A 24803-nucleotide genomic window follows, 5' to 3' on the forward strand; every position below is an offset into this window, starting at 1 on the left:
CCTTTAGAAAAAGAGTGACAAGGGCTCAGGCTGACTATTTTCTGTGCTCTTGAGGAAATGAACCAAGTGGTTCCACATGGAAAAGCTCCCCTCCTTTGGATGTGGCTGAGGTGAAATTTATTTCTCTGCTTCAGGGGAAAGACTTGAGTCATGTGGGTCTTTTAGGTCCAGGGTTTGGAGATTGGGGATGATCACCTAGGTTGGAGGGATTTTGTATAAATTAACATTCTTTGGATACATACCAAAATTGGGGACGGGCAGAGAACCCACCAGTACCCTTGAATCTTACATCAGCTATTCAAGGTAGAGTGTATTTCCCCATAGCAGTTTATTGAGGCTTGCTTTATGGCCCAATATATGACCTATTCTGGAATGTCCCCTGTGTGGTTGTTCTGTACATTGTTTTATGTTAATTTACTTAATTCACATTTTAGAATCTTTTCCATTTAGTTGAATTTTTGTCTGCCATTTATGTGTCAATCAGTGAGCTGTGTTAAAATTTTCCACTCTGTTCATAGATTTGTCCATTTCTCCATTTACTTCAATCAGTTTTTGCTTTGCATGTTCTAGCTCCATAATAAGACATATAAATTTAGAATTCTATATTAGTATCTTCTTATTGCATTGAACCTATTACAATAAAAAAATATTTTTTCCTTAGTATGCCTTTTACTATGAGCTTTCAGGAAGTTAGTATATAAATGATATACACTTAGCTTAAAAATCACTATATAATACAAAATGCCATGTTAATAGCAAAAGTTAAAAATCAAATTGCATGTGAAAAGTTGCTTGAGGAAATTACCACCTATATTTTGACATAAGGTTTATATAAATGATGTAAAAAATACTCTTAAACAATAGAGGGGTCAACTGATATCAGGGAGAATGTATGTATAAATATAAATTCACAATGAACACTTAAAAATATGCCAAATAAACAAATTAAATAAAATGAGAATGAATCACATTAAATGAAACAGGATTTATAAAATATAGCATATAATATTTCATTCTGTAAAAGAATATATCAACATGTATATATATGTGTGTAATTGTAAGTGGGTGCATGACACAGAGGAAAATTATGAAAAACAGGCACAAATAAATTAACGGATACTATATTTGTATTATGATGAGCAGAAGGGAGGCCTATAGGGAGAGAGAGAATAATTTTAGTTTCTACATTTACATTTCTATATTGTTTAATAATTGTTCACCAATACAAAGTATTCATTGGTAATCTGAAAAAGTTGTTGAGATAAAAATTTATTAACAGGAAAATCTGCAGATCAAGTCATAAAATGATAGTTTAGAAATACATTTACTGATTTAGAAATATGTTTATGTAATGCTGCATAAAAATAGAAAATTTAAAAAAGTTTCTCAGATAATTCAATGTGTGAGCACTGGTGAGATTTAGAATATTTTTAAAATTTTCTATTTCTGTAGATTTTAAAATATGGAATTTTAAAAAATAAAAGATTGGAGATATAAAATAATTATACACTGATTATAAATATGATGCTTTTATATTCTTTGGTTTGGAAATAAATTCATGGTTTTATAAATAAAGGTTTTTATGGGGAAAAGAAGAACATAAACACACTTTATTTTACAGTGTTTCTGTGTGTGTGTGTGTGTGTGTGTGTGTGTGTTATCTGTATGTTTCTATACCTCAATCTTCTTCACAACAATTTATCCACACACTTACTCTTGCAGCTTTCTATTCAGTTCACTTACAGGCTGGACTTCCAGCCCTAGCACTTGAAGATGCCAGGATGGACATAAATAAAGAAGGATCATTGTCAGCATGTAGAAAAGTCCCTCTAAACGCCCTACAGTTTACCAAGCCCCTAGCTGAGACTTTCACACCTACAATTCTGACTCTGATGTCTAGATGGCATCTTTCTGTTTCCTAAGGATATTATTCCTAATGAAAAGGCAGAATTTTAAGAAACAGAAACAAATATTTTCTTCAAGTAGATTACAAAACAGTAAGTACTCTGTGATCTCCACTCTCTTTGAACAAGTCATCCTATATAATAAAGAGGTAATATGCAAATTAACCCTCACACCCTCACAGGATGGCTGCCTACGACCAGGCTGGCAGGGGGGTTAGTGAGGGATGACCAAACGACTGAACAGCAGGCTGCGTGGGATGACCAGGTTGGTGGGGGGCCCGTGAGGGGTGACCAGGCCAGCAGGGGGGAGAGTTGGGGGTGACCAGGTTGGTGGGGGGGTGAGTTAGGGGCAACCAGGCTGGCAGAGAGGGGGATAATTGAGGGTGACCAAGCCAGCAGGGTGGGGCAGTAAGAGGTGACCAGGCTGGTGGGGGGGGGCAGTGAGGGGCAACTAGGCCAGTGGGGGAGCAGTAAGGGGTGACCAGTCCGGCGGGGGGGGGGGCAGTTAGGAGCAACCAGGCTGGCAAGGAGGTGGCAGTTGGGGGTAACCTGGCCGGCAGTGGGGGCCAGTTAGGGGTGACCAGGCTGGCAGGGGGGGTAATTAGGGGCAAGCAGGCTGGCAGGTAAGGGCAGTTAGAAGCTACTAGGCAGGCAGGTAGGTGAGCAATTAGGAGCCAGCAGTCCAGGATTGTGACAGGGATGTCCAACTGCTGGTTTAGGCCCAATCCCACAGGAGTTGGCAGTCTGACATCCCCCAAGGAGTCCTGGATTGGAGAGGGTGCAGGCCGGGCTGAGGGGACCCCACCACACCCCTGTGCAAGAATTTCATGCACTGGGCCTCTAGTCCTATCTAATAATAAAGAAACATGGTAATTAGCCGTAACTTCGCTACCCTTCCCATTGGCTAATCAGCGAGATATGCAAATTAACTGCCAGCCAAGATGGCAGCCGGCAGCCAGGCAGCTGAAGTGAACATGAGGCTTGCTTGCTCCAGTGACAGAGGAAGCCAACATTCCCCGCCTGCCGCCGCCCAGCTCTGAGCTCCTGAAGCAACAGCTCCAAAAGACACAATGTTTCAATTATAGAAGCTAAAAGATGGCAGCTAATTTGCATATACCAGCTGCGAGCAAAGACTGAGGACAACATGGAGGCCAAGCAGTACAGAAGGGAGCTAAGTAGAGGCCGCAAGGACAGAAACGGCGCCAAGGCTGCTGAGGTGGGAGGCAGGAGGTGGGAGGGCAAGCCCAGCCACAGCGGCTGCTAGCTGGAGGGGCAGCGGCTTGGAGGGGAAGGGGCAGCGCCTGGGAGCGGGAGGGGAAACCCAGCAGTAGTGGCTGGGAGCAGGAGGGGAAACCACCACAGCACTTGGGAGTGGGAGGGGAAATGCAGCAGGAGTGCCTGGGAGAGGGAGGGGAAACCCAGCAGGAGCGGCTGGGAGCGGGAGGGGAAACCCAGCCGCAGCAGCTCGGAGTGGGAGCAAAGCCCGCCTCAGTGGGTTTCGCTCCCCTCTCTGCTTTGCTCCAGCTGCTGGAAGCCCTATTCTTGCAGGAATCTTCCTGCAATGGGCCTCTAGTCCTATATAATAAAGAGGTAATGTGCAAATTGACCATCACTCCAACACACAAAAATGGCTGCCCCCATGTGGTCAAAGATGGCCACCCCCATGTGGACACAAGATGGCTGTCACAAGACGGCCAGCAGGGGAGGGAAGTTTTGGGTGATCAAGCCAGCAGGGGAGGGCAGTTGGGGGTGACCAGGTCTGCAGAGGAGGACAGTTAGGGGCGACCAGGCTGGCAAGGGAGGGCAGTTAAGGGTGACCGGGCCAGCATGGGAGGGCAGTTAGGGGCAACTAGGCCTGCAGGGGAGGGCACTTGGGAGGGGACCCAGGCCAGCATGGGAGGCAGTTGGGGATGACCAGGCCTATAGGGGAGGCCAGTTGGGGGTGACCAGGTCTGCAGAGGAGGACAGTTAGGGGCGACCAGCCTGGCAAGGGAGGGCAGTTAAGGGTGACCGGGCCAGCATGGGAGGGCAGTTAGGGGCAACTAGGCCTGCAGGGGAGGGCACTTGGGAGGGGACCCAGGCCAGCATGGGAGGCAGTTGGGGATGACCAGGCCTATAGGGGAGGCCAGTTGGGGGTGACCAGGCCAGCTGGGGAGGGCAATTAGGGGCAATCGGGCTGGCAGGGGAGCTGTTAAACATTGATCAGTCTGGCAGGGGAGTGGCTAGGGGGTGATCAGGCTGGCAGGAAGAAGCGGTTAGGGGCAATCAGGCAGGCAGGCAGGTGAGCGATTGGGAGCCAGCAGTCCTGGATTGTGAGAGGGATGCCAGATTGGAGAGGGTGCAAGCTGGGCTGAGGGACACCCCCCCATGCACAAATTTCATGCACCGGGCCTCTAATATGTATATAAAAAGACTGAGGAAAGATACTTAGCTTCACTTCCTACTTACCCTGCATGTACATTTCAATTTATTAATGTGCATGGGTCTACTTTATGCTGGGCACTGTCAACCAATTTCTTATCTGCTTCCCATTCTCCCTCTCTGGATATGTAGACCTGCATAACTAGAAATATCCATGGAGAGCATGACCTCAAACCAAGCAAAATTAGATCAAACCTGATGGTGAGTCCTGGAAGCCCAGCATTGAAACAAGAAATGCAACAGAGTGGGAAATGTTTCTACCTTGGGAAACAGAGGCAACATGTACCCAAGCATTTGTCCAATTGCATAGCATACTTCTGGACTGGATGTCTTCACAGGTGAATTTTAGCAAATATTTCAAAAAAAAAGAAAACTAACATTTATCTTTCTCAAACTATTTCAAAAAATTCAAAAGGAGGGATGTTCATTTTATGAGGCCAGCATTATCCTAATTCCAAAACTAAGTAAAGACACTACAAGGAAAGAAAATTATATGCCAATATCCCTGGTGAGCATAGATGCTAAAATTCTCAGCAAAGTATTAGCAAACTGGATCCAGCTATACATTAAAAAGATCATACACCATCATCAAGTGGGATTTATTCCAGGGATGCAGATGTAGTACAATATCCATAAATCAATAAGCTTGATATATCGCATAAACAAAATGAAGGATAAAGACAACATGATCAGCTCGGCCAGCATTGCTCAGTGGCTTTGCGTCGACCTATGAACCAGGAGGTCACAGTTCCATTCCAGGGCACATGCCCAGATTGTGGGCTTGATCCCCAGTACGGGGCATGCAGGAGGCAGCTGATCAATGATTCTCTCTCATCATTGATGTTTCTATCTCTCTTTCCTTCTCCTTTCCTCTCTAAAATCAATAAAAATATATTTTTTAAAAAATGATCATATCAGTAGATGCAGAAAAAAAATTGATAAAATCCAGAATCCATTTATGATAAAACCTCTCAGCAAAGTGGGAATAGAGGTGATATATCTCAACATAATAAAGGCCATATATTAAAACCTACAGCCAACATCATAGTCAATGGGAAAAATCTACAAGTGTTTCCCTTAAGATCAGGAACAAGTCAGAGATGTCCAGTTTCACCACTCTTATTCAATATAGTACTGGAAGTCATAACCACAGCAATCAGACAAGAAGAAATAAAAGGCATCCAAATTGGAAAGGAAGAAGTAAAACTGTCTTAATCGCAGATGACATGATATTGTATACAGACAGTCCTTGGGTTATGTCAGACTCGACGTATGTCGTTTTGTGGTTATGTTGCCATCTCTCATTTATTTATAAAAAAAAAAAGTTTCATTATTTCGATGTATGTACATATGTGCTTTGGGTTTTTATTATTTATTTACCACTAGTAAAGGTCAGGAATTGTTACCTTTCTTTTAATTTTTTTTTTTTTTTTTACTGTTTCACTTCATTACTGCTGTGTATGTGCTCTATGTGAGTGAAGTAGGTGCTTGTGTAGGTGGGTTCTGACTTACGGTGAAAATCGCATTATGTTGCACCTTAGGAACGGATCTCCGATGTAATCCGAGGACCTACTGTATAAAGAACCCTAAAGATTCCACCAAAAAACTACTGGTACTGATAAATGAATTCAGTAAAGTTGCCAGATACAAAATAAATATCCAGAAATTAGTTGCATTTTTATATACTAATAATGAGCTATCAGAAAGGAAAATTAAGAAAACAATCCCATTCACAATTGCTTCAAAAATAATAACATATCTAAGAATAAATTTAACCAATGATGTAGAAGACCTGTACTCAGAAAATTATAAGATACTAAAGAAAGAAATAGAAGAAAATACAAATAAGTGAAAGCATATGCTGTGTTCACGGATAGGAAGAAATAACATCATTAAAATGTCCATACTATCCAAAGCAATCTATAGATTCAATGCAACTTCTATCAAGATACCAATGGAGGAATCATGTTACTTGATATTAAAGTATACTACAAGGCATAATAATCAAAACCACATGGTGCTGGCATAAAAACAGACATACAGATAAATGGAACTGAACAGAGATCCAAGAAATAAACCAACCCCTTTATAGTCTATTAATATTTGACAAAGAAGGCAAAGCATACATTGAGGTAAAGATAGTTTATTCAATAAATGGCTTTGGGAATATTGGTCAGATATGTTAAAAAAAATAGAGCACTATCTTATACTATACACTAGAATAAACTCAAAATGGATTAAAGGCGTTTATTTAGACTCTAAACCATAAAAATCCTAGAAGAAAACATTGGTAGTAAAATCTTGGACATTTCTCAAAGCAATATTTTTTTCTGATATATATCTCCTCAGGCAAGGGAAATGAGAAAAAATAAAAAAGGGACTACATCAAAGTAAAAAGGTTATGCATAGTAAAGAAAACCATCAACAAAATGAGAATACTACCCACTGAATGGAGAATATATTCACCGATACATCTGATAAGGGTTTAATATCCAAAATTTATAAAGAACTTATACCAGTCTGCATTCCCACCAGCAGTGCACGTGGGTTCCTTTTTCTCTGCATCCTCACCAGCACTTGCCATTTGTTGATGATAGCCATTCTGACAGATGTGCAATGGTACTGCATTGTTGTTTTGATTTGTATCTCTCGGATGATTAGTGACTTTGAGCATGCTTTCATATGTCTCTTAGCCTTCCTTATGTCCTCTTTTGAAAAGTATCTACTTAGGTCCATTGCCAATTTTTTGATTGGGTTGTTTATCTTTCTTTTGTTAAATTGTATGAGTTCCCTGTAAATGTTGGAGATTAAACCCTTATTGGTGATAACATTGGTAATTTATTCTCCCATGCAGTGGGCTTTCTTGTTGTTTTGTTGATGGTTTCTTTTGCTGTATAGAAGCTTTTTATTTCGATGTAGTCCCATTTGTTTATTTTCTCTTTAGCTTCCATTGCCCTAGGAGCTGTATCAGTGAAGATATTGCTTCGGCATATGTCTGAGATTTTGCTGCCTGTGGATTCCTCTAAGATTTTTATGGTTTCTTGTCTTATGTTTAAGTCCTTTATTCATTTTGCATTTATTTTTGTGTTTGGTGTAAGTTGGTGGTCTAGTTTCATTTTTTTTTTGTATGTATCTGTCCAATGTTCCCAACACCATTTATTGAAGAGACTGTCTTGACTCCATTGTATGTTCTTGCCTCATTTGTAAAATATTAATTTAGCATAGTGGTTTGGGTCAATTTCTGGGTTCTCGATTCTATTCCATTGATCTATATGTCTGTTCTTGTGCCAGTACCAGACAGTTTTGAGAACAGTGGCTTTGTAATACAGCTTGATATCTGGTATTGAGATCCCTCCTACTTTGTTCTTCTTTCTCAGGATTGCTGCAGCTATTCGGGGTCTTTTTTATTCCAGATGAATTCTTGGAGAGTTTGTTCTAGGTCTGTGAAATGTGCTATGGGTATTTTAATAGGGAGTGCATTGAATCTATAGATTGCTTTGGGTAGTATGGACATTTTAATTACATTGATTCTACCAATCCATGAACATGGTATGTTCTTCCATTTGTTTATGTCTTCCTCTATCTCTTTTTTCAGTGTCTTATAGTTTTCTGAGTACAGGTCTTTTACCTCCTTAGTTAAGTTTATTCCTAGCACCCTAACCGGTTTGGCTCAGTGGATAGAGTGTTGGCCTGCTGACTGAAAGGTCCCAGGTTCTTTTTTTTTTTTTTTTTTTTTAATTTTTTTAATTAAATCTTTATTGTTCAGATTATTACATTTGTTCCTCTTTTTTCCCCCCATAACTCCCCTCCTCCCAGTTCCCGCCCCACCATCCGCCCTCACTCCCCACCCACTGTCCTCATCCATAGGTGCACGATTTTTGTCCAGTCTCTTCCCGCATCTCCCACACCCCTTTCCCCCCCAAGAATAGTCAGTCCATTCCCTTTCTATGTCCCTGATTCTATTATAATCACCAGTTCATTCTGTTCATCGGATTATTTATTCACTTGATTCTTAGATTCACTTGTTGATAGATGCATATTTGTTGTTCATAATTTGTATCTTTACCTTTTTCTTCCTCTTCCTCTTCTTAAAGGATACCTTTCAGCATTTCATATAATCCTGGTTTGGTGGTGATGAACTCCTTTAGCTTTTCCTTATCTGTGAAGCTCTTTATCTGACCTTCAATTCTGAATGATAGCTTTGCTGGATAAAGTAATCTTGGTTGTAGGTTCTTGGTATTCATCACTTTGAATATTTCTTGCCACTCCCTTCTGGCCTGCAAAGTTTCTGTTGAGAAATCAGCTGACAGTCGTATGGGTATTCCCTTGTAGGTAACTGAGTTTCTTTCTCTTGCTGCTTTTAAGATTCTCTCTTTATCTTTTGCTCTTGGCATTTTAATTATGATGTGTCTTGGTGTGGTCCTCTTTGGATTCCTTTTGTTTGGGGTTCTCCGCGCTTCTTGGACCTGTAAGTCCATTTCTTTCACCAGGTGAGGGAAGTTTTCTGTCATTATTTCTTCAAATAGGTTTTCAATATCTTGCTCTCTCTCATCTTCTGGCACCCCTATAATTCTGATGTTGGTACGCCTGAAGCTGTCCCAGAGGCTCCTTACACTATCCTCGCATTTTTGGATTCTTTTTTCATTTTGCTTTTCCGGTTGGGTGTTTTTTGCTTCCTCGCATTTCAAATCATTGACTTGATTCTTGCGCTCCTCTGGTCTGCTGTTGGGAGTCTGTATAATATTCTTTATTTCAGTCAGTGTATGCTTAATTTCTAGTTGGTTCCCCAATATAACATCGAGGGTCTCATTAGTTTTCTTGTAGATCTCATTAAGTTTATCGGCGGCTTCTAAACAGTTCTTGAGAGACCTTAAAAGTGTGGTTCTGAACTCTAGATCTTCCATTGACAATTTTGTCCTGTTTCTTTGTCTCCGCATTTTGTTATGCTTCCTTGGTGCACCCCCTAGTGGTCTTTGTTTGTGGTTTTATAGTTAAATCTTGATTGTTGTAGCTAATTCCAGGGAGGGTTTGACCTCCAGGCCAAGTGGCTATGAGAATCAGCTGTGTCAGCAGTGAGAGAACTTCTGTCCTCTAGGGAGGTGCTAATCTGGCGTTTGCCTGAGGCTATCCGGCAAATGCCTCTGTGCAGGGCTTGGGCGGGGCGGGTCGCACAGGATCAACAGGGTGGGCCTGAGAGAGCAGTTATGGCGGCTCTCAGTCCTGTCCCCAGGGGCTCTGCCTCTCTGAGTCCCAGCACCCGCTGCAAAGCTCGGAGAGAAAGCTGCACTCGCTCTGACCGAAGCCAGACAGACCCGCTTCTCCCGTTTGAGTCTGGGTCCCTAAAGACTCGGCCGGATCTGGAGCTCAGAGTCTGCGACTCCCTCCCGATTGAAAACGCCAACCGCGCCCTCCGCCGCCAGCCCGCTCCGCGCACTCCACACCTCAGAATTTGACTTCAGCACTGCGCCTCCTCTGAGTGTCCGTATGCGTTTCTCTTTCCTCCTAGTTGTTGGACTTCCATTCAGCCAGCGTTCCAGTGGTTTTGGGTGATGTCCGTTCCGTCTTTTAGTTTCACTTTTGAAGTAGTTGTTCAAAGCAGCAAACTCCGGCGTTAACCTATGCCGCCATCTTGGTTCTCGGTCCCAGGTTCTATTCCAGTCAAGGGCATGTACCTTGGTTGTGGGCACATCCCCAGTAGGAGGTGTGCAGGAGGCAGTTGATCGATGTTTCTAACTCTCTATCCCTCTCCCTTCCTCTCTGTAAAAAATCAATAAAATATATTTTTTAAAAAAGTTTATTCCTAGGTATCTTAATTTTTTGGTGCAATGGTAAATGGGATTTTTTAAAAATATATTTTATTGATTTTTTACAGAGAGGAAGAGAGAAACATTGATAAGAGACAAACATTGATCAGCTGCCTCCTGCACACCCCCTACTGGGAATGTGCCCGCAACCAAGGTACATGCCCTTGACCGGAATCGAACCTGGGACCTTTCAGTCCGCAGGCTGACGCTCTATCCACTGAGACAAACTGGTTAGGGATGGGATTGTTTTTTAATCTCTTTTTCTGTAAGTTCACTATTGGTGTATAAAAATTCCATAGATTTTGTGTTGTTAATTTTGTATCCTGCTACATTACCAAATTCATTTATTAAGTCTAATAATTTTTTGATGGAGTCTTTAGGGTTTTCTATGTACAGTATCATGTCATATGCAAATAATGACAGTTTTATGTCTTCTTTTCCAATTTGGATACCTTTTATTTCTTCTTGTCTAATTGCTATGGCTAGCACTTCCAGTACTATATCGAACAGGAGTGGTGAGAGTGGGCATCCCTATCTTTTTCCTGTTCTTAGGTGGAATGCTTTTAGTTTTTGCCCATTGAGTATGATGTTGGCTGTAGGTTTGTCATATAAGGCTTTTATTATGTTGAGGTATGACCTCTCTATTCCCATTTTGCTGAGGGTTTTATCAAGAAAGGGTGTTGGATTTTGTCAAATGGTTTTTTCTGTATCAATTGATATGACTATGTGATTTTTATCTCTCAATTTGTTTATGTGATGTATCACGTTTATTGATTTGTGGATATTGCACCATCCTTGAATACCCGGGATAAATCCTACTTGGTCATGGTGTATGATCTTTCTGATGTACTGCTGGATCCGATTTGCTAGAATTTTGTTGAGGATTTTAGCGTCTATGTTCATGATGGATAGTGGCTTGTAATTCTCTTTCAGGAGTTTCCTCGAAAAAACTAAAATTGGAACTCCGATTTGACCCAGTGATCCCACTTCTAGGAATATATCCCAAGAAACTAGAAACACCAATCAGAAAGGATATATGCACCCCTATGTTCATAGCACAATTTACCATAGCTAAGATATGGAAACAGCCTAAGTGCCCATCAGGAGATGAGTGAATTAAAAAACTGTGGTACATATACTAATGGAATACTATGCTGCTGTACAAAAGAAGGAATTCTTACCATTTGCAACAGCATGGATGGAAATGGAGAGCATTATGCTAAGCGAAATAAGCCAGTAAGAGAAAGATAACTATCACATGATCTCACTCATTTGTGGAATATAATGAACAACATAAACTGATGAACAAAAACAGATCCAGAGACAGAGAAGCATCGATCAGACCATCAAACCTCAGAGGGAAGGTAGGGGAGGGTGGGGTTAAGGGGGAGATATCAACCAAAGGACTTGTATGCATGCATATAAGCCTAACCAATGGACACAGACACCAGGGGGGTGAGGGCATGAATGGGAGTGGGGTGGGAGGGCAATGGGGGGATAAGGACACATATGTAATACCTTATCAATGCAGAAAAAAAAGAACTTATAAAACTCAACACCAAAAAACAAAAAATCCAATTAAAAATGGGCAAAGGACCTGAATAGACACTTTTCCAAAGAGGATGTACAGATGGCCAATAGAAATATGAAAAGGTGCTCATCATCAGTAATCATCAGAGAAAAACAAATTAAAACCACAGTGAGATATCACCCCACACCTGTCAGAATCAATGTATCAACAAACAACAAAGACAAAAGGGAGACCTTGTGCACTGTTGGTGGGAATGCAAATTGGTGCAGCCACTGTGAAAAAAAGTATGAATGTTCTTTAAAATTTTTAATTGGAATTGCCATATGACGTAGTGATTCCATTTCTGAGAACTTATCTGAAGAAAACTGAAACACTAATTCAAAAGAATATATGCACCCATATGTTCTTAGGAGCATTGTTTACAATAGCCAAGAATTGGACATAGCCCAAGCGCCCATTAGTAGAAGAGTGGATAAAAAAACATCATGATACATTTACACAATGGAATACTACTTCGCCATAAAAAAGAGGGCAATCTTAACCCATTGTGAGAGTATGGATGGTACTGAAGAGCATTATGCTAAGTGAAATAAGCCTGTCAGAGAAAGATACATTTCATATGATTTCACTCATTTGGAATTTAACGAACAAAATGAACTAACAAGCAAAATGAAGTTAGACTCATAGAGAGCAGGCTGACAACGGTCTGGGGTGGATGGATATAACACAAAAGAAAAAAAAAGAGAGAAAAAATTTCATGCACCCTGACAACAGTTTGGTTATTATGGGGGGTGGCAGATGGGGGGGGGAATTAAGGAAGGTATAGGGGATAAATGGCAATATTCAGAAACTTGACTTGGGGTGGCGAACCTGAAACCTGTATAATTTTGTTAATCATTGCCACCCCAATAAATTCAATAAAAATGAATAAAAAAGAGCAAATGCAATGTAGCAAGTACAGAGCCTGGCCAATAGCTTGCACTAAAATTCCCTGGGTTTGCAGAATGAGGGATCACAGTGTAGGCAACCGACACAGAGCTTAGCATGCAGAGTTCCCTGTGTTTGTAGCTACTAACAGCTGGGTCCCAGGCCTCCTGACTCTATTTGGCCTTCTCTGCAGGTGGTGTTCATTTGGAAACAATATACTTATTGGCAGTTTGTAGCAAGCTCAGGGACTATAAGAATCGTATTAAGTATCCTCTAGCCCCCAGAGTTTTCACTATGCCTTTAAGAAAGAGACTTCCTGTAAGGACTCCATCTTGTCTGTCCCTGAGGAAGTTGTTTGGGACCAGCTCTTGTCTTCCTCAGCAGCCCAAGTTGATCTTCAAACCTCCAGCTCCAGACCTCACAGATTCTTTTCACAAGAAACCTGTGGAGACATTGGTGACAGGTTATTGCCTTCAGGCAATGGTATGGGTGAGTTGATAAGCATGAGGCCTTGGCCTTAGATTCCCACAGGGCTAGAGGAGTTCTGGGTCCCCTCCCCCACTCCAATCGATAGGACACCTAAGCAACCTCCATTTTAAAAGAGGAGTGGTAAGGACAGGCCCAAACTATTTCCCTTCCTCTTGAGGAAATGGGCCAAGTGGTCCCTGCCACACTCATACTGGTTCTATATGGAAACTTCCCCTCCTGTGGATGTGGCTGAGGTGTTTTTCATTTTTCCTTTCTTAAAGGGAAATACCTGAGTTGTGCAGTCCAGGGGTTGGAGAGTAGAGAGGGTCACTTAGGTTGGGGGCTATAAATTAACATTATTTGGATGCATACCAGAGGTGGGGGAGGGGCAGAGAACCCACCAGTACCCTTGATTCTTTACATTAAGTACTCAGGGTAGATTGTATTACTCCCATAGAAGCTTCTTGAGGCTTCCTTTATGGCCCAGCATATGGCCTATTCTGGAATATTCCCTGTGTGGTTGTTATGTGCATTGGTCTATGTTTCCATGTAGCTGAATATTTGCCAGCCATTTTATATGCCACCCAATGAGATGTGTTAAAATTTCTCACTGTTGCCCTGGCCAGTGTGGCTCAGTTGGTTGAAAATTGTCCCATGCACCAAAAGGTTACCAGCTCAATTCCTGGTCAGGGCACATGCCCAGGTTGTGGGCTCAATCCTCAGTAGGATCATTCAGGAGGCAGCTGATTGATGTTTCCCTCTCATGTAGATGTTTTTCTCTCCCTCTCTTCCTCTCTCTCTAAAAATCAGTAAATAAATATACATATTTTTAATTTCCCACTGTAACTGTGGATTTGTCCATTATTACAGTCACTTTTTGCTTTGCATATTTTGGCTCTGAAACCTGCATACAAATTTAAATTTTTTTATTAATATCTTCCTATTGCATGAAACCCTTTACCCTAATGAAATCTCCTCTTTCCTCTAGTAATGTTTTTTCTTTAGATTACATGTTGTCTTTTATCAATATGTTTAAACCAGCTTTGAGTAGATTCATATGTAAATGGTATACTTTTGCCACTACTTTTATTTCAGATTTTCTAGATCATTAACATTTTGCATGTATCTCTTTTAAGGATTATTTGTTGGAATGTTTCTTACCCATTCCAATAATATTTGTATTTGGAATATTTAGTCAGAAACTGTTAAGGTCACACAATGAAATTACCTTAGAACACTTTGATTCCATTTAGTGTTCTCCCAATTTATTGTCATGCATTTCAATTCTCTACATATTTAAACCCCAGAATAAATTATTATCATTGTGTTATAGAATCAATATTCTTTTAGATTTGCCTACATAGTGACAAATATCATTAGTCTTTCTTTTTTAAAAAAATATATTTTATTGATTTTTTACAGAGAGGAAGGGAGAGGGATAGAGAGTTAGAAACATCGATGAGAGAGAAACATGGATTAGCTGCTTCCTGCACACCCCCTACTGGGGATGTGCCCGCAACCAAGGTACATGCCCTTGACCGAAATCGAACCTGGGACCCTTGAGTCTGCAGGCCAACGCTCTATCCACTGAGCCAAATCAGTTAGGGCTCATTAGTCTTTCTTTCCTGCCTTTATGTGCCTCCATCTGGGATCATATTTCTTCTGCCTGGAGAAGAATCTTTAATATTTCTTTTAGTTTCAGTCTTCTGGTCACAAATGTTCTCAGTATTTTCTATGTTAACATCACTATGAAATGCATATCTTTTCTTCAGGAATGTTTTTCCTTAAAGCATACTCTTTCCCCTATGAATATTGTTATATGGACTTGATATTTTATTACTTTTGGAAACTTCACAACCAAGATCTTTTCAAATACCACTTCTGCACTGTTTCCTCTTCTTTTTACCAGACTCAAATTAAACATGGGTTAGATATATTCACTACATCTTCTTTAATTCCTTCCCCTTCTCACTAACTTTTTATTAATCCTCACCCGGGGACATGCTTAGAGAGAGGGGAAGGGAGAGAGATAGAGAGAAACACTGCTTGGTTGCCTTCCACAGGTGCCCTAACTGGGGACTGAACCTGCAACCCAGGTATGTGTCCTGACCTGGAATTAAACCTGCGACCATTAGGTGCACAGGACAGTGCTCAACCAACTGAGCAACTACACCTAAGGCACTCCCCTTCTCTTTCGGTGTTATTCATATTCATTCTAGATTTTTCATCAGACCTCTCTTTCATTATTCTAATTGCTTTTTCAGATGGGAACTTACCTTTGACCCTTGAACCATAACACCAAACTTTCAGGGTAGTTTTTATTATGCCCCTAGAACAGAGGAAGGAAGTGAGAGTTACAAATGATAACTTGTCCCAGGGTCACCTAGCCTGAAAAAGGCACTAACAGGGACTAACATCACAGATTAAACTCAACACCCAAATCCTCTCCTCTTTGCTTTTCTTCTTGGTTGTGAATAGTCGCTACCTCTCATCTCCCAGGAAGTGGAACCACAGTGAAGTCCTTCAACATTTTTAGCACTGTGATGTATTTCATTTTAGACTAGAGGCCCAGTGCACGAATTCATGCATGGGTAGGATCTGGCCAGCCCGGCCCAAATCAGCAGATCGAGGCTGGGCCTGTCAGATGGCGAGAGGTTGGCTGGCCAGCCTGTGCCAATTGGGGCTCGATCAGGGCTAGGCGGGCTGGGGGGAGGGGCCACGGGTGGTTGACTGGTGGGCCCCACCCCAGATTGGGGTGGGAGGCTGATTGGGGGAGGGGCTGGCCATGGAGCGGGGCTGTGGGTGGTGGGCCAGTCGGCCCTGCCCCAGAATGGGGCTGGGGGAGGGGTCGGGGGAGGTTGGCCAACAAACCCCACCCCCAATTGGTGTAGGGGGGTGATCGGGGGTGGAGCTGGCTGGGGGCGGGGCCGCGGGCCATGGCGATGGTGGGGGCCCATTGGGGGTGGGGTCGGCCATGGGGAGGGGCTTAGGAGGTTGGCTGGCTGGCCCTGCCCCCTATTGGGGTAAGGGGGAATCAGGGGCGGGGCCGGCTGGGGGGAGGGGCTGTGGGCTGATCAGGGTGGTTGGGGTCCATTGGGGGCAGGGACAACTGGGGGGAGTGGCTGCAAGAGGTTGGCCAGCTGGCCCCACCCCATATTAGGATAGGGGGCAATTAGGGGAGGGGTTGGCTGGGGGGAGGGGCTGCAGACTGATCAAGGGCAGGGCCAGCTGGGGGGTGGGGCCACGGGAGATTGGCCAGCTGGCCCCACCCCTGATCGGGTGTTCGCTGATTGCAGTGGGCATCATAGCGACCTGTCATTCCAGTCGTTACAGCATTCCAGTCGCTGGCTTTTTATATATACTAGTATAGATTATAAGAATCAGTAATATTTCTCCATTAGCTATGATATCTCCCCAGGGCATTTTCTAGTATTGAGACCATTGATGTGTTGTTCTCGATTTCAGGGCACAATCCAGAAGGTGACACCACAGAAAGAAGACCAAGACGTTGGGGTATTTACCGAAGGAGATATAACAATGTGTCTGAACAAGTAAGTTCTGGCATTCATCCTTCATCCCACAAGCAACAAGATGGAGATTCAGCAACAAGTGATGCTCGTATGGACACCCGAGTAAGATAGTAAGTGACCAGGTAGCATGGCTAAAATGCACCACCAATGAAATACATAACCTTGGAGTTAAATGTCATTCTTCTCTCCAACCAGGAAGAATGAGGAATGATAAGATCAAGTTAATCATTGAGAAAACTTTATTTTAGCTTCAGTATTAATGGGGGTCAACATGTATAGAAGACTTCCTGAGCATATATGGACTACTTCCTTCTCTCCACTGCTCCACAGTGCTCCCTATGCCATTCCACACTGTCATTGGAGAGGCAATTTTCAGGAACGAGTCCAAACCCATATTAACAAAGAAAGAGAGCAAAAACCTCCAGAGACAAAAATGGAGGAGAAGAAGCAGGATGAGACCTCAGGAAGCTGGTTCAAGATCACAGTGAGTGTCCTAGAAAAGTGGAACTAATATGTAGAATGTGTTGGACTTGTGTAGAAATGCTAGATACCTTTCTGGGGCAGAGGAGTTGGCAATGTGTCCTTTTATTAGTAGGAGTTAACATCCTGGGTCATCTAAGGGCAGACTCAGAGAAGCAATATAAAGAAAACAGACTGATTGCAGGGAAGATGAGACAGGTAGTCTAAAAGCAAAGGAGGAAGCTACTTGCCAAGGAGCTGGAGCAACTCCATACCTGAAGGCACAGTTTAGTCCAAGCTGAATGCGGTAGGATGTTGAGTCCCTGAGGTCCTTGTGAGAGGTGCAGGCTAAGTCTGCCTTAGGTAGGATCTCTTAGAACTTTATAAAAGGAAGTACATGTTAAACATTTTAAGTTGATTATTTGAGGAAAACTATTTGAATGGAAAGAGTGGTATTTAGGGAATTCATGTCTGGTACAAAAGTTAGCAATAATGGATACTAGCCTACCCTAAACAATTGTTTTAAAGGCTGAAAAACAATCTGAAAAGAAAACCTGGTTGGATTTATTCATAACCTTAGATGCCATTATGTCAATCTCTCCTATCTTTTCTTTGGCTCCTAGATTCCATTCGGCATAAAATATGATGAGAAGTGGCTGCTGAATTTGATTCAGAAGCAATGCAGCGTCCCCTTTACTCCAGTCGAAGTAAGAGAGGACAATAAAATGGATGAGAAGTAACAGGGCAGATGAGCAGTGGCTCTGGTCTCATATTCTGTTTCTCTTGTCACTATCCCTATAGTTTCACTATGAGAAAATGCAGGCCCACTTCTTCGTTGAGAATGCCAGTATTGCCTTTGCATTGAAGAATGTTGGTGGCAAGATTTGTGATAAGAATAATGAGAAGGTAAGTACCAAAGGCATGACTAGGACTAGCCAGGGGCAAGAGAGCAGGACAGGGGCAAGGTCTGCTTAATCCAAAGGCTCAGATTTCCTGGTGCTTACCCAGCCCCTCTTGTATTCTCTGCAGATATCTATCTTTGTCATCCCCTCTAATGCACCCCAGGCTGTGCAGAAGGAGCTGAAGTCAGAAAAGGAGGATCAGATAAAGGTAATGCAGACTCCAGATCAGTTGTGCATCCATATCCAGACCCACTTCTTCTACCCCACATATTGCCCCCCTTCACTACCTCAGAGTCAGAGCCACTGAACCCCATGGGGTGATGACAAGGGGTAGTGAAGTGGATTTGTTAGAAAAAGAAGGGACTGGGGCCACAGGCATCTTGGCTCTCTTTCTCTGGTCTATGTGGTTCCTCCCCGTAATCACAGGTGAAGTCAGCAGAGGAATTGGACCAGGGCAAAGGGCTGGAGCCAGAAGACATGAGTGCAAAAAGAAACCCCATATGCACCACCTTACCAGATAATTCAACCAACGTAAGGTTAGTTGTACCCTCTTTCACCCCTGGTGAGCCTGACCTACCCTTGATAGTATACGTTTGCAGAGGCAGCAAACAGGTCTTCTGGGAGTATCATAGGCCCTCCACTCTCTTTTCTGTGTCCTTCACCTGTGCTTAGAGGTATCCTTTCCTTCTTCTGATCTGCTCACCTGTTCTCCTGTTCTGTGGTCAGTTTCCTGACTCTGCACCCAAACTTATCCAGCATGCCCTCCTAAGATTGTACTCCAGGAAGCATGATATCCCCTCATCACCAGTACTAGGGGTGACCAGTCTTGAATCAGATGCTGGTGACCTGGAATGGGAAAGGTCCTCCAACAAAGGTCCTCATGTTGAGACGGGTCTTCCAGTTCTGTGCTGAGAAGGGCTACCCTCCCCTGCCATGAGTGGAACTCTTTCCTTTGATCCAAAAGGGTTTCTTCTCCAAACCCAGGCAGACATGGGAAGTTTACTGCCCCATGTTAAGGGCTGAAGTCCTGGGTGGCTGCTGTCATGACATTAGTTCCTCTGGAACAATGCCACCAGTTGGGCTTTCCTTGAGAAAAAACAGGTTTCCCTGAGTTATGGGGCCAGAAGTAAGCCATCACCAGTGAGCAGAGGGCCTCTGGAGGCAGCAGTGGAAGGCAGAAGGCACAGAGAGTTGAGGAGACAGAAGGACAGTCCGCTCAGTACCCCTCCCTCCACACATCACATCACCTGTCTGGTCCTTCAGTGGAGCTCTGGGTAGCCTGACATGGGTAGGATTGCTCAGAAAAGAAACCAACTAAGATAGGCACAGGTGCACAGGGGTCCATGAGAGAGAAGGCAGTGATCATAATAGGGGACCACACATCCCCTCTCCCTAAGTTGAGCTGAGCCTGATCTTTTCTTTATTCCTTCTGGGGAAAGTCTCCTGATCCTGTAGTTGCTGTGTTTCCCATGCCCAGTTCAGACTCTCACAGGTAACAAAGGCTCAACCATTATCCCATGGGCTCCAAGTCCAACATGTGCGAGTTTTTCATTCCTAACTAGGATCCCAGGACCCAACATTGGCAGGTGCAGGAAAAGTATGCTGCTCTAAATGCTGCTCTTTATGTCACTGGAGAAGGGAATCAGGGCATCTAGATGGGAGCTACCTAGCAGAATGGAGGAATGGGAGTAGGGCAGGAGGAAGGGCGAGTGCTCTTCCTATGGATTAGTCCTTGGGGAAGGTTCCCAGGTCCCTGGAAGGCTGGGACACTAGAGTATAGCTGGGCTATATGTCTGATGTAGGTTTGCTTGCTCCAACAAGGCAGGGCTGCTCTGCAGATTCAGTTATGTTTCTGTTTTGTCTTTATTTTGGCAGCTGCATCCTGGAATTGTTCCCCAAGTTATTATGCCTGGTAAGTGTTTCTCCATGACTGACTCCTTTAAGTAGCACAGACACTTCCCACAACCTGCTCTAAATGCCTGTATGTCTGGCTCAAGTTACATTTTTGGATCTGACCCTTAATCCTCATTAGTGGATTGGCCCATGTTGGAATCTGACAAAGGCTCTGGACCTTCTTCACACAAGTTTTCCACAGGCTCCAGGCCCCCCATGATGATGGTACAAGTGTAGTCCTGCTCATGGAATTTCCAAGGCTTTTTTGCACCTGACTTCTGACCCTCACCCTCACCTTTTCCCGATCATTCAGTACCACCTGCTGGCCTGCAAGGCTGACTTCCTCTTCCTTCCCCAGGATGGTCAGGAGCCACCCCCACCAACTAATTTGGGGATTGAAGCCCACAAGAATGTACCATCCTGCAAGGTGAGGACGGGGAATCAAACAGGGTTTTAGGTGGTGAGTGAAGATGGGGTATCAGCTGTGGTCCTGAGCACTGTTGTGATTTCAGGGAAGTTTCTTTGGATCTGACCCACTGAAGAGTCTAGTCTTGCAATTTCTGAAGCAGTAAGTACTCCTGAAAACACCAGGAATGGGGAGGTCTGGGACTGCTATTTGGAACTCTCACATCTTATTTGGGGCCTGGTTAACAAAGCAGCTTGTCCCCTTTGCTCTACCACAGATATTACTCTATCTATGACTCTGGAGACCGGCACTGTCTTCTCTGTACTTATCATGACAAGGCCTGCTTCTCCCTGACCATTCCTTTCAACCCCAAGGACCCAGCCCAGTGAGTATCACAGCTCAAACTCTTTTTCTGGGGGGGTGTCTCCCCAGCAGAAACCAGTCAGTTCATGGAAGCACTCCCATGGCCAGACCTCCACATCCTATTCTTCTTTTTCTCCTAGAAGCAGCTTGTTTGAGTACTTCAAGGATAACAGGAATATGAAGAACCTCCAGGACCCCAGTGCGTGTGGGATGGGGAAGATTGGGCAGGGAAAGGGGGCATGAAGGGTCAGTCATAGGGCCCAGGGAGTGGCAACCCTGACCTCTGCTGTCCTTCCCTCACAGACCTGCGTTTTCAGCTGCTGAGACATACAAAATATGACATTACATGCACGCTCTGTGTGTTGCCCAAAACTCAGCATGACCTGAGCTCCTTCGTGGTGGACATGTTGTTCCAGTCGGTGAGCACCTGCTTCCTCTCTCAGACAGGCCCAGAAAGATGCAGGTACGTGGGAGCTGTAGATGGTGACTGAACACCTGTGTTTCTCCCTTTCAGGAAAGGATGCTCTGCTTCTGTGTCAATGGGGTGTTCAAGGAAGGTGAGGGCCTATAGAGTTCTCTCCCCAGATGTCCACTGCTCCCTCCCCCTTGCTGGGCTCCCTCTCAGAAATCTCTCAGCTTCCTGTCAGCCCTGCAGTGGTTCAGTAGTTGGGAACACAGGTATGGGGTTTGATGGTTTTCATCCCAGATCCTGACTGTAAGAACTTGGGCCCATTACTTAACCTCTTATTTTCCTCTTTTGTGAAATGGGACTAATAATACGTACCTCTTGGGTAGCTGAAAACAATGAATTAAATGAACTTGTGAGGTGGTTGCTCTAGGGCCTGGCACATAGTAGGAACCACGTTAGTGAGAAGAGATTGCGCCTATGGTTGCCCTCCTCATTTCCGACACTCTGAGTCCCAGTGAAGAGTTGTCCCCTTGGGAATTAGTATGAAGTCCACCCTGACTGGGGTATTCTGTGTGAACATGTTAAATGTGTGCAACTCCAACATGGTATTGTTGTTTGTTGTTGTTGAAGTGGAAGGAAGGTCTCAGGGCTCTGTGCGTGCCTTCACCCGGACCTTCATCACTACCCCTGCCAGTGATTCCAGGTGAGTGTTATGCTCTGGGTGGGAACATACAGCCCAACCTGGGCTCAGGGCTGTGGGAATGTGGCAGTGCATGTTCTCAGAGTTTTCTCCGTGTTGTGGGAAGTCAGCAGGTTGATCCAAGGAACAGACCTGCAAAGAGGTTAAGAGCTTGGGCTCTGGAGTTAGAACACTGAAAGTGTTTCAGGTTTCTTTCAGGTTCTCTTCATGACGCCAACACTCACTAGATTTGTACCTGAGTGAAATCACATGACCCTCTCTGTGACCTATGTCTTCCTCTGAAAATGGGATTAGATTGTCTTCTCCCGTGGGCTGTTTTACTGAGTAAATGCAATGGGGTTAGGGGTACAAATCTAGTGAAGCTGATAGACAATCTCTCCAAGGCTGGGGATGTGAGAGGGGCAGAACTACCAGGTAAGGAATCTGGGGAGCAGATACAGATGGGTATGGGAGGAATCTAGTTGCTGAGTAGCAGTGGAAGCAGGATCATTGTTGAGGGTGTGGGGTTGTCCATCCATCAGTTGTCTGAGGGCCCATTTTTCTCCAGTCTATGCATCATGAATGATGAACTGTTTGTGAGGGACACCACGCCCAACACGACTCAGAGTGTGCATTCCATAGAAGTGCCTACACCCACCACCAGCTCCATGACCACCCTTTCCCAGGAGCAGCAAGAAATGGTGCAGGTTTTCTCCACCAAGTATGGAATGAGCCTCCAGTTGTCTCAGAAGTGAGTGCTGGGTGTGCATGGGGATAGGAGGAAGCTGGGAGGAGCAGAGGAGTAAATAATAGAAACTTGCAGGTAATTTGCTTGTTTATTTCACCTATTCCTCTGAACATTTATCTCTCATTGCATATAAGCAACACAGTTATTTTGAACAGGTATGTATTCCTTTATGAAATTCTTTATTTCTTGGACCTCATTCTTTTATTGACACATTTGGGCTTCAGGAATTTTTCCAACATAGAGCTTATTTTGCTGCATATGTAAATGTGGAGGCATATTTGTCACATAGTTTATGAAATAGCAGAGTGTTATCAGATTGTCTCCACTTTTGTCCTAATGGATGTCTCCTGCCCTTCCTCCACCCCAGGTGTCTTCATGATAATCACTGGGACTACACTAGAGCTGTACAGGTGCTCTCTCTGTGCAAGGTGAGGTCTGGGAATTCAGGCCAAATGAGTGAAGAATGGATGGCCTGGGGATGAGACTCAGAGCTCCTGGCTGTACTAATCTCCCAACTAGCTCCCTTTACTTCCTCCAGGCCAAGTACAAGCTCTCAGAGGAGGCCCTTCCACAAGCTGATCCTGGATCCTAAGAACACAGCCTCACCAAAAACCCCTTGGGTGTCATCATCTTCATCCTCATCATCTTTGTTATGTTTTTCCTCCAGTCTTACTATATTCCTGTTATTGAGCCAGGAGGTCTGATTGGAGGTAGTAATTCAATGCTTAAGTGACACTCATCCACCCAAAGGGCTGGTTGTTTTGTGTATCTGTTCCTTCCAGGAACCCTAATTCTTTTCATAATAAAGAATGACGTTGCATGTTATGTCCCTGCAAAATCATTCAAGTCAAAATCCATTCATTGGTTTATAGAGGAGGAAAGGGAAATTCAGAGATGGTCAATGAGTACTTGGAGAACAATGTGGTAGAGACTCAAATCCTGGATCTCTTTACAACCCAGGCTGTTTATGTCCCCAAGGCCATGTGGCTTCTGAGGTAGTGTGCTCTGTTACTCTGGTAGACCTGGGGGAGGTGGTCTGTTCCCCTAGTGTATTAGTCCAATATTTTTAGGCAGAAAACAGCATTACTTTCTTAGCCATACAAATCTATTCAAATTTAAAAACAATTCCCTTGGGGACAAACAGTATTAAAGAGCAGTAAAAACCTAGGAAGAAGAAATTGTCATCATTTATGACTGACATTGGAGTAATATCATTGATATGTAAAGAAATCAGTAGAGAAAAGGGGAACTGATATTAAAGCAGAATTGTTATTAAAAGCAGTAGAAATGCCCAAGAAATCTATGAAAAGCTATCCAACCATAATTACCTATTTAGCCAGAATTGTGACTCCTATATAATAAAGAGCTAATATGCTAATTACACCATCCAGGCAAGCTTCCGGATGAAGGCAGGGCTATGAGGGCCAGCTGAGGCTGCGAGGGCCAGCTGAGGCAGACGGGGCTGTGAGGGCTGAGCCCCTTGCATGAATTTCATGCATCGGGCCTCTAGTATTGAAATAAAATGAAGACAAATTTTACTAAAAGAAAAAAGAAACCTAATAATCGTATTTTTAGAAAAATATGTGCACTATATTGCTGTATTAGTTTTTTAGGTCTTCTATAACAGTTTCACAAAATGGATGGCTTAAGAAAACAGACATTGCACTGACCTGTGTGCTCAGTGGTTAGAGCATTGGCCCATACACCAAAGGGTTATGGGTTTGATTTCTGGTCAAGGGCACATACCTGGGTTACAGGTTCAATTCCCAGCCTCAGTCAGGGCCCCTGGGGGAGGCAACAAATCAATGTGTCTCTCTCATATTGATGATTTTCTTTCTCTCTCTCTCCATCTCTTTCTCTCCCCCTCTCCCTCTCCCTCTCCCTCTTTTTCTCTTTCTTTCCTTCCCTTCCTCCACTCTCTAAAAAGCAATGGAAAAAACATCCTCTGGTGAGGATTAAAACACACACACACACACACCCCAGAAATTTATTCTCTCACTGTCTTGCAGGCCAGAAATCAAAGTTCACAGTGCCAGCCGGGCCATGATCCTATAAAGACTCCAGGGGAGAGTCATTTCTTGCCAATGTTAGCTTATGGTTGCTCCTGTTGTTTTCTGACTTGTGTCAACATAACTTTATCTCTTCCTCCATCTTCACATGATCTTCTTACTTGGGTCTCTGTTTTTTTTTCCTTTCTGTCTCTTATACAGTCAAGCATCATTGGCTTTATAGTCCCCTCTAATCCAGGGTGATTTAATCTTGAGATCCCTACTTAATTTTATCTGAAAATACCTTTATTCCAAATAAGGTCACATTCTGAGGTTCTGGATGGTCATATCTTTTAAAGTTCACTAGGCTA

At 43.5% G+C, this 24803-nt stretch overlaps 1 protein-coding gene across 1 annotated transcript; it reads left to right on the plus strand.

Moving 5' to 3' along the window:
- Positions 1–3048: 3048 nt before the first annotated feature.
- NXF3 (nuclear RNA export factor 3) lies at positions 3049–23036 on the plus strand (the record flags this gene model as incomplete). Its single annotated transcript, XM_081081666.1, has 19 exons — positions 3049–3120; positions 12893–13076; positions 16521–16695; positions 16916–17069; positions 17668–17751; positions 17846–17950; positions 18074–18154; positions 18373–18482; positions 19822–19858; positions 20153–20266; positions 20352–20407; positions 20523–20630; positions 20749–20807; positions 20912–21027; positions 21123–21165; positions 21648–21720; positions 22265–22447; positions 22812–22872; positions 22983–23036. 19 exons carry the CDS (start codon positions 3049–3051, stop codon positions 23034–23036), a joined length of 1869 nt encoding a protein of 622 aa, XP_080937792.1.
- Between the last annotated feature and the right edge of the window lie 1767 nt (positions 23037–24803).

This window comes from Myotis nattereri (genome assembly GCF_964212035.1).
Source record: "Myotis nattereri genome assembly, chromosome: X".
NCBI classification, from domain to species: domain Eukaryota; kingdom Metazoa; phylum Chordata; class Mammalia; order Chiroptera; family Vespertilionidae; genus Myotis; species Myotis nattereri.